The sequence below is a fragment of the Triticum aestivum genome, chromosome 2A, assembly GCF_018294505.1.
Source record: "Triticum aestivum cultivar Chinese Spring chromosome 2A, IWGSC CS RefSeq v2.1, whole genome shotgun sequence".
Classification (NCBI taxonomy): Eukaryota; Viridiplantae; Streptophyta; class Magnoliopsida; order Poales; family Poaceae; genus Triticum; species Triticum aestivum.
Genome location: NC_057797.1, coordinates 721827574 through 721837983, shown reverse-complemented (window position 1 = coordinate 721837983; position 10410 = coordinate 721827574). Strand labels below are relative to the sequence as shown.

Sequence of the window (10410 nt, the reverse complement as noted above, 5' to 3'; positions counted from 1 at the left end):
ATAGACCTCCGGCTGTCCTAATCCCAAGCCTATACACTACAAAATTTAGTCTATGCGGTGACAAAAAACCTAGTGATGAAATAGGAACCGTCGCCTAAAAGCAGTTTCTATGATGTCACCATCACTAGCTGATTTCGCCCTGGCGTGGCTCTCTGTGGCAACTTTGGTGACGTTCTGGACCAATTGCCCATGGAACCCACCTCAATTAAACATATGAAACAACGATTCAAACAATTTGACCTAGTCCGAAACTGGGTAGTCAAAAGTAGACGTGGCGTTGCCTTGTCAGCAATCAACGTAGTCTACCGGTCAATGCGGCTAATACCAATCAAAATCATGTGGGGGTTGATTCTTGAACCGAGTGACAAATTTTTTTGAAAGATCCAGCAAAATGCTGGCTTGATTCGATTTAGCAGGAAGCAGCGGAAGAACAACATGATGAAGATCTGAAGATCAAAAGAAAAAGAAACGACAGCTCTATTAGCTGCCGAGCAACCCACCACAGACAACACGACTACAAAGCAAAAAAGGGCATGTCCTAGGCTAAGCATCACCGCCGTGTCTCTTGACCAACGCCGGTATCCTCCGAAGACAGCAGCAGCTCCAACTGAGACTTTCTTTGTCAACGCACCATCCATCCTTGAAGCAGAGTGCAGGCAGATGGCGGAACTCGGTCAGTCCCAGCAAAAGCTTCGTCTTAGACTTATCAGCGATGGCGTACATTGTGCCAGGAGCTTCACCAAAAACAGCGGCGAGCACCAAAAGAGTGCCACATAGAACCTCCAAGCAGTGTCTCAAAAAACGTGATGCTCCCAACAGACGAACGATGTCGGAGACGCCGCCATCACGCCGATCCAACTCCGGACCTAGGCTTTCGTCCGGAGACACTACCAACCAAGCCCTAGGAAGATGTCGACACACCTCGGTGGCGCCTCCAAGGAGGAAAATGACACCCTCAGGCGCCATCGGCACCGACTCTTGTTGTGCAGTACTTTCATCCGTATCGTCGCACACCTCCGCTCAAGCCCTTCGGAGCTCGTCCATGTCGTCTCACACCGCCACCGCCACAGCACCTTGTTGTTGAAGCCGTGAAGGCATGGTCCACCTCCCCACGGCGAACATGCAGAGGCCAGATCCGCCCTGCATCCCACATCTACCACGGCTGGAGCCTCCCTGCTCCAGCAAGTGCAGCCCTCCCAGATCCAGCGCGACCCGTCAGTGCCCTCGGCGCCCTCCACGCGCCGCCCGGTGCAGTGCAGACGCCGCCCACCTCCGCGCCAGGCCAGGAGCAGCACGGGGCAGAACTGGGGCCCCCGTGGCGGCAGCACGCCAGATCCGCGCCACTGTCATTGCCGGACCGCTTCCCAGCCCTTCGTCGGCCAGATCCGCACTGGCCCTCCTCCCGGCGCCCTCCTCCTCCTTCTTTACCGCGACACCTCTCTGCGCCCTCCTCCTCCACCTCGCCATCTCCTGGGCGCCGCACTAGATCCGCTCGCATGGTTGCGCCGCGCGTCGCCGCATGCCGTGGAACAGTCGCCCATCGCCCGATGATGCCTCCCCCAGCAGCCAACCATAGATCGCCTCTGACACGAGGAGATCCGCAGTCAGGCCGCGCCCCGCCGCGAAGCCGGCCGTCCCGTGCCGTCCTGGCGCCTCGCGGGGAGGGGAAGGGCCCCGCCGCCGCCGACGTACGTGCGGGCTTTGCCCGGCGCCGTCCCCTGGCGGCGGCGAGGGTAGAGGGGGCTGTGGCGGCGGGCTGGGTTTTTCACCCGGCCGCTCGCGGGAGCGGACGAGCGAACCCTGTGGCCTGTGTTTGACCCGCTAACCGAGTGACAAGTTAAGTGTGTGTGTGTGTGTGTGTGTGTGTGTGTGTGTGTGTGTGTGTGTGTGTGTGTGTGTGTGTGTGTGTGTGTGTGTGTTGGGGGGAGACTTGTATAAGATCTCACATTTAGGTGCGAGGTCGTGAGAGCAACCTGAAAAATTCATATTTAGACATTTCAAAAAATCTCAAATTATTTGACAACATTCATGCGAGGTATGTCTACAACTTCAAGAAAATCAGCTCAAACCAAGATGTACATTTACAGATTTAAAATAAACAAATTTGAATGTGAATAGTGCCAGCTTTGAGTGAATACCACTTTGACACTGTTCACATCCGATTTTGTCTCTCTTTTTTCTATTAATGTAAGTCGAATTAGGAGCTGAATTTTTTTAAGATTGTACATCAAACATTGATGTGTGTCTATAAAAATTCTAAGAATATTTCGACATGTATCTTTTTTTCATAAAAATCGATCTCATTGATCTCATCTTATGTGAGATTTCACACAAATCTCCCCCATTTAAGGGTGTGAAACAATTGGTTTTGGAGTTGAGTGTTGAAAATTAAACTGAGTGGTTAGTTTGAGATTGTGATGTAGACTTCTCTCTGTTTAGGGAGGTGCTTTGTAAAATAAACTAAGTTATCCCACGGGCCACGGCAAATGTGATTGTAGCAAAATAAATTGAGCTTTTTTTAAGCATCGGTGCTTATCTAAAAAAGATGTCTACCTTCCGTAAATAATCACCGGTGCTTGCATCTCTTCTCACCAACTTTCATATAAGGCCGAACGGTGCCTGTGTACTAAACTTTACATGTGAGAGTTCCCATGCGCACTCTGACGATGAACATAGAAAAAAACGGTGTGATCTCTGCAGCGCCACAAAAGTGCGAATCCCCAGTTAAATTTAGTCATTGTGCTCGACTTTCCCGGATCATGTCAGTAGATTAGCGTCACGTCAATCAAAATAATTAGCGTTGGTACAAGCGCATCTCCCTGAATAAATAACCCTACCTAACCGCCTTGAAGTGAACAAAACCGCAAGCTGTTCTGTTGGCCCAGCGCAGCACGTGACTAGCTACTGAGGGCATGGCCATACATAGCCCTAGGGTGATGCCTCACATGCCATGTAGGATCGGATAACAGAAAAAGTAGGTTTGGATGGGAAAGCAGGATCCTCTTCAGGAGGCGGGTGTTTAGAGACAAAAAATGTGGTCCAGTGCATAAAGTTGAAAAACTTGAAATGAAGAGGAGGGATGCATGTGTAGTGAAAGTCACTTTCATTTTTTTATGAGGTCACTAGTAGTAGCTTGCATTGGGAGAAAAAATCAACACATATGCTTCAAATTACTTTTTATCATGAGGCATATGTATTCATATGTTATCATTGTACATGCCCTGACGCTCACAACACACAGGTTGGCTTCAGGCTTCAGCTCTGTGCTCCGGATCTTCTGGCATGCAAAAGAAATACTAGTAAAAGCTTGGGAGAAAGGCAGATGATGTGGAAATAAAAGGTGCAGCATTATTGGGGAACTTTATCAGCTGGGGTGCACAGTGACAGTGTAGCTTCCACTATCAAATATTCCCTCAACTTTCTCATGGTGCGCAGTGTCTGTCGGCGGAGGAAGTCCTGTCAGGCTCTCAGTAACTGGTAACTAACAAACTCATGTCAGTTTCTAACTGATTACTGATAGAGTATCAAATATTCCCTGAACTTTAGGAGTAGTAGAATTTACTTGAGAGCTGAACTGTAGCATGAGGCCATGCCTGCTGCAGGTGTTCAGAGCAGACTGATTTGCACTTAGGTGTGCTTATATGTAGAGATTAGTAGCGTTGTAATTTAACTTGTATTCACCGCCATTAGTGCAAAATCATACCCCCCCCCCCCCCCCCCCCACGATCTCTCTCTCGCTAGTGTGCACGTGAAGCCATGCACGGGTGCTGGAGCGGTGGAGCCGACAAGCAGCACCAGCACTGAAAACAGAGCGACGAGGCCGAGCCAAGCTCCCCCTGCTCTCCTCTCGACTCGACCCCTTCTCCTTTCTCTCTCTCTCCCCACGCGTGCGCCATTGCTGCATGTTCATGTGAGAGAGTGGTAGCTGGAGAGTAGCAGTCACACACTGACACAGAGGAAGAAGAGCAGAGCTAGCTCTGCCGTTTTCCAGTCCGATGTGCTGCTACGTGGGCAAGGCCACCAAGATCTTCCTCTGCCTCGTCACGGCGGTGCTGCTCGCCGGCCTCGTCCTCGGCTTCGGCCTCGCCCACCGGACGCTCTGGGGAGGCCAGAAGGCTGAGCCAGCCTGCCGGTGGCCGCGCTGCCAGCAGCAGCAGCCGAGCATCGACGGCGGCGGCGGCCCGCTCCCGGTCGCGGGCACCACCACCAACGCGCCGCCGTCCAACCCGCTCACGGAGCCAGCCGTCGCCGTGTTCCCCGGGGTCGCCTCCTCCACCGCCGCGGAGCCGCCGGCGACGGCGAGCGTGCCCTACTACGGGCCGCCCAGGCCCTTCCCCGGGGTCGCCTCCTCCACCGCCGTGCCGCCAGCGGTGACAAGCGTGCCGTACTTCGCGCCACCCAGCCCGTTCCCCGGGGCGGCCTCCTCCACCGCCGTGCCGCCCGCGCCGAACTTCGGGCCGCCCAGCCCGTTCCCCGGGGTCGCCTCCTCTGCCGCCGTGCCGCCCGCGCCGCACTTCGGGCCGCCCAGCCCGTTCACCGTCGGCCTCGGCCCCTCCTCTCATCCATGATATTAACAGGTTATTTTGGTTGAATTTTCTCTCCGGAAGATTAGATTTTTTTGTGTTTTTTATTCTTTTTACTGCTGGTGATGACTTTTGACACGTTTTGGTGTACACTTCAGTAGGAGTAGTACTCCTAGCTTTTTGCTGTTTTCTGAAGCCTGAATAACGAGTATAGCTAGCAAACGGTGCACTGTAATTATCTTGTTACTTAAGTACTCCCTCTGTAAACTAATATAAAAATGTTTAGATCACTACTTTAGTATTCTAAACGCTTTTATATTAGTTTACGGAGGGAGTACTAGAGACTTTATTGTTTCTCTCTCAATAAATTTATCTTGATACTTTATTTTTATTTATTATTTGTTTGCGGTGGAGGCTTTAATTTTGCCACTTACTACGTTCACTAGGTGACTTTCATGTGAGCTTCTCATTTGTCGGTAGTAGGGTGAATTAAATGGACACGCAGTTTCTTAGCCCAAGCTCAAATGAGCTCTGATGAACAGTAAAATTAGACGAAAAATCTGAAACTTTTTAGTGACAAGCATTGACAAAAGTTTTACACGCTTGAAACTTTTCATCATGAAACGACATTTGTAGAACCCATGACGAAAAAACAAAATCATCACTCCAGAAATTCAGATTTTCTTGTTTTTTTCAATATTTTTGGATGTTACTGTTCATTGAGCTCATTTGAGCTCGGGACTAGAATTAAATGAGTTACTTCCTCCTGTCTATATTGATTGTCGTTGATTTAGAGAGTGTTTGTTTTCAGGGATTTATTGGTTTAGAGACTTAAAAAAGTCTCTATAAATCCTATCTAAACCAAACAGGAGAGATTTATAGAAACTTAAAGTGGGCATTTGGAATTTATGAAATAAGACTCTCAATGAGGGACTTATATGGACTTATAGTTGTAATATATTTTTTTAGTTTATTTTAAGTCCCAAGAACTAAACAGGTAGAGACTTTTTAGGGACTTGGGACTTATAAGTTGAGACTAAAAAAGTCCTAGGACTTTTTTTTGAACATCAGTACAGACACAAGCGTTCATATACACGCGCATACACTCATCCCTATGAACGCACACACGCACAACCTACCCCTATGAGCACCTCCGAAAGGCTGAGCCGGCATATCATCTTGAAATTTATGAAGTCACCGTAAGCATCTCGTCGTCGACGGAAACGTCTCCTCCCACTGAACGCGCATCGCCGGAAATTTTGAAATAAATCCAGAAATAAATGCGAGCACCGGGATTTGAATCCTGATGGGCTAGGATACCACAATGCCTCTAACCATCCAACCACAGGTTGGTTCGCAAGTCCTAGGACTTATGAATCAAACAGGACCTTAGTAGAGACAATTAATATGGATTAAGAGAATAACATTCTTCTGCATGTTTGACCATGTTGACGACCGCTTGCTGACAAATAAAATGCCTGAGACGATGGAATCATCATAATTGAGAAAAACAAAACATTTCCTCTGTATATGTTGATTTTGAAATCGTAGACTCAAACTTGCGCGTTGAGGAGCCAGAAAAGACTAAGCAACTACGCGACCAAATGAAGCAAATTTGGATATGACAATAATCCGACATTTGGTTTTCCCCCGTCCCCCCCCCCCCGGGGGGGGGGGGGGGGGGGGGGGGGCGACAGGCAAAGCCTAGTCCCCATTTTTTCTCTAGCCCTCCTCCCCCGCTGCTGTCGCCGGCGGCGACGTGGTCCACCAGGGCCTTGCCCGCATGAAGCTGGCATCGGCCGGCTGGTCTTTCCCCGGGCACGCGGCAGGGGCAAGGGTGCTCCTTTTGGCGGCGGTGTGGCTCAACCGTCGGCGATCTAGCTCAGCGGGGTGGTTCCCGCGGGGGCTCCTTCTGGCGGCGACGTTGCCAGCCGGCGTGCTGCGGCATGGCGGGGGGCTTCTCGGGCCCATCTAGGCCCGATCGAGCAAGTAGGGGCTCGATTTGTCCTGGCTGTGGTGTCCGATCGGCTTCCGCGTCAGTGTTGGAGGTCGTCTCCTCCCGCTTGGTTGCGTAGTTGGTGCCCCTGGGCCTGTTCTTCCTTCTTTCTTCCTCTAGGCCCCGTGTCGATGGCCTCAATTTGGTGACAAGGTTAATTCCAAGGTCGTGGTGGCGCATACTGGTGGATGATAGGGTTGGTAAAGCACTCAGATCGTCCGAGGGTGGTAGGGATTTTTGGGTCGGGAGAAATCCCTGTCAGCTCGTCCGACACCGAGGTGGTGATGCCTGCGGGCACCGTCCTTCCTGCCTGAAGGGCTTCGGGTATACCCCACGACCCTCTGTGTACCGGGCGAAACCCTAGGATTCGTCCGGGCAGCAGCGTCGTCGTCGTCGCCTCCCTTCTTGAAGGTGTTGCTTGGTACGCGACGTTTTCGGTGTGCTTGGAGCACGGTGGGACATCTCCAGAGGGCGTAGCGGTTGCCGGACTTATTTGTTTTGTAAGCTGCCAGTGTCGACATTTGTTTCTCTTTCTTTCTCTCGTTTTATCTTTTCGGCTAGGTTGTGCTGCGCCCAACAATGTTTGTTGTATCGGTTGGCTGCTTTGTAATATAAAGGAGATCCTTTATCATCATATCACAATGATCCGTTGAAATTGTTTTATGATGGTAAAGATATATAGTTTTATTCATGTACAATGAGTGGAATGTGAGTCTTCTGCAACAACTTGCACAGTGGCGGAGACAGGCCTGGGGCAGCTAGGGCTATAGCGCCAGGCCTAGAAACAACTTCCTTTATAATTTTTTCATGCAAAGCATAGAAAATCATAAAAATTTATCACTCAACATAGCGCAGCCTCAGACATAGTCTACATCTAACTCCGCCACTGAACTTGCGGCCCAACCCTATGGTGAGGATATACATCTCGAACCACAAAATGTAAAAAAAAAGGTATATACCACATTTGATAACATGAACACTCGTGAATGAATTGTGCAAGAAGAATGATAACATGAATGAGGTTAAAAATAATAATCAGGTAACACACATTCAATATAGCAACTATCGAAAAAAATCTGTACGGTTCATAAAAAGACCAAAAGTTTGTATCCTTTCTCCGTGGATGCTCACACTACAACACATCGTGCATTTAAGGTTGTTTTCATAAACTTCTTTTTTTGCAAATGTTTTCATATAATAATAAAAAAGCCCGTAAAATGTTTGGCAATGGTTTCCAGCTGCAACTAGTTGGACAACGGCAGCATGTACGACCCCGAGAGACATGAAGACAGTGTTATATTCACAGCTTTTGCCTGTCATTGTCCGTTGAGACTCTTCACAGGCTTTGGCGACATTATCTGGCACTGGCTTAGAGCAACTCTAATAGACCCCGCATTCGACGCAAACCCGCATAATTCTGATGATTATACGAGCTCGGTCCATTTTTCTGACCAGACCAGAACCTGCATCGGTGTCCGGCCCGTAAATTTTTTGCCGCAGCCCGCAAACGCAAACCCCGAGCCACTATAACTTCGGGTTTTGCGTGGTAGATGCGGGTCGAAACCCTATCCTCCCGCCGTCGCATTCCCTTCCAATTCCCCACCGCGCCGCTCGATTTCTCGCCGCCGGCGAGCCTTGTACCACCATGGCCGACTCGGGAGATGAGGCGGAGCGCCGCCGCCGCGCCAGATCTGACGCCGCGCGCAAGCGGGGGGCGCGTTGGTGGCTCAACCAGGGTGCGCGGCCGCCGCCGACATTCAACTGGCGCGAGCTCGAGCGCGCTCGTCGCCGCCGCGCCTCCTCCGGCAACTGGTCCGCGGGGAGCTCATCCGGCCACGGGTCCGCGGGGTGCTCATCTGCGGGCGCATCGAGCTCGCGGCTCGTTCCGGTAAAGAGGGAGCCGGAGGAGGCCGTGCCCGATGCGCCGCCGCGCCGAGGCATCATCGGACCCGAGGACTACCTCCCACCGGGGCAGGAGGAGCTCCTCGAGCGCGTCGTCCTCGACCGGTCGGCGAGGGATCAGGAGGAGATGGAAGAGTGCATCCGGCGCGAGCTCGAGTACGAGCGGCTCTTCCTCGAGACGGGCCTCACGGCATCGCAGGCGCACGCATCGAAGGAGGCCGACCTGCGCGTGATGAAGGAGGAGCAGGCGAAGCTCTTCGTCGACCTCGACTCCGACTCCGACTGATCGCCGCCGGTGGGCAGCTACCGCAGGAGCTTCGGTGAGCTCAATTTTGTTGCAGTGATGCGGTAGCGTAAGCCATGTCTAGCATATCTAACCTTTATGTATGTATGTGGCGTGTATGAACTTATAATGCGAAGAAGAACCATCTATGCAAGCGACCTCCGGCGAGCTGTTGCTTAAATTTCTCGCGCGAAACAACTTTTTTAAAAATTTAGGGATTTGTTTGCGGTTTTTAGTCTGCCGCCACAAATTTCGGCTTGCATAACCGCCCCGTGCGACCTGCAAACACATTTTACAGGTCGGTAAAATGCGGGGTCTGCTAGAATTGCTCTGCTCGCTCAACTTGTGACTGGAGTTGTATAGTTGAACTCAGCGTAGCACTGCTATATGGCTACTGAGAGGGCCACCTTGTATTGGGAAACACTTTTGAGTACAACCTTATAATTTTGCAATACAACTTTTCTTACCCCGCAAAAAAACTAAATCAAACATTCGAGGTTAGTTATTTCGTGCAGCTTTGCTCTTTTGCAAGTTTTTCTCTCTCTTCAGAAACCGGAGAGAAAATCAAGAACCCAGTGTTGAATATAGAGACGATGATGACTTCAAAGTATCTTGATTTACTTCTGGTTTGAGGACGAAGTTTTTTTTTTAATTGTTCATGGTCACTTAAGTGTCCTCGACCTCATGTCATGTTTTGAGTATTAAAAAAATCAACTCGTTTGGAAATGTCACCCATGTTTGATCCCGGTTCGATGATGCGTCAAGCGTCGTCGAAAGGCGTGTCGAGGTGTGTCTTTGTCTGATCTCGTAGGATTTGGTCAGTGCTGGTCTTCGATGGATATGTTTGGATCCAGTCTTGTTCGTCTATGTTTGTGTGTTTAGGCGTTGTACAATCCAGGGGGTGCTTAGAGAAATAAATTCATTTCTTTAAGCATCGGTGCTTATTTGTGGAGGGTAGACACTTAATTAGGCGTCACTCCAATAAAAATGGACACCGATGTTTTAGGAAAAAAAACCTTTTATTTTTCTAACCACCTTCTTAAGTATCTAGCATTGTACAAGGCCTTATAGGTTTGATCCTTCTAATCCATGACTCTATTTCATGGTACTAAACCATATACCATACCGGTGACTTCACCAATCGAAACCAACTCAAATAAGTTCAGGGAGGAAAAGAAGACGTTCATGATAGATTGGTGAATGAGGAAGGAAAAGAAAGCGTAAACACCAGGCAATGCTTACTCTTCTCGATCAAGATTTTTGAGACTTTGAAGCTCAAGGACACGACAACGCTTGAAACAAATGCTTTGTTTCGGTTGTTCGTATTTCATTTTCTTCTTCCAAGCCGACGCTCTTCTTATAAAAGAAAGCACTCAGTGAATTACTTACTGAATCTCGTCTTTCTCTCGGCGCCGAGAATTTTTGACGTGTCCGGGTCTATCAGAGGTTCGGCTTGCTTCTCCCCCACCCTCATCTATGAAATGGATAACCCTTGCTGCCATAGCAGCAGGCCCCCTTCTTTTTCTAGTTAGTTGAAAGAAAAGCAACGGGGAAGGTTGGCTTACCTGCTGTTTCTGTGACTATTAGTACTTCGCTCTGACCACATCAAGAGGAGTAGTTTGTTTTTCTTTTGTCTGCATCAAGCTCCATCCATGATTTTACACTCTAGAGGAGAGAACTGCTGTGAGCCAGCTTCGTGGAGATAT

The 10410-nt window shown here is 49.7% G+C and overlaps 1 protein-coding gene across 1 annotated transcript; it reads left to right on the top strand.

The window, feature by feature from the left end:
- The first annotated feature begins 3763 nt into the window (after window positions 1-3763).
- On the top strand, window positions 3764-4914 carry LOC123186207 (uncharacterized protein Os04g0629400). Its single transcript, XM_044597991.1, has one exon. It carries the CDS (start codon window positions 3996-3998, stop codon window positions 4566-4568), a length of 573 nt encoding a protein of 190 aa, XP_044453926.1. The 5' UTR covers window positions 3764-3995; the 3' UTR covers window positions 4569-4914.
- Window positions 4915-10410: the final 5496 nt, after the last annotated feature.

Coding starts and splice junctions, on each gene's coding strand:
- LOC123186207 (XM_044597991.1), top strand. CDS start 3,996: ATGTGCTGCTACGTGGGCAAGGCCACCAAGATCTTCCTCTGCCTCGTC.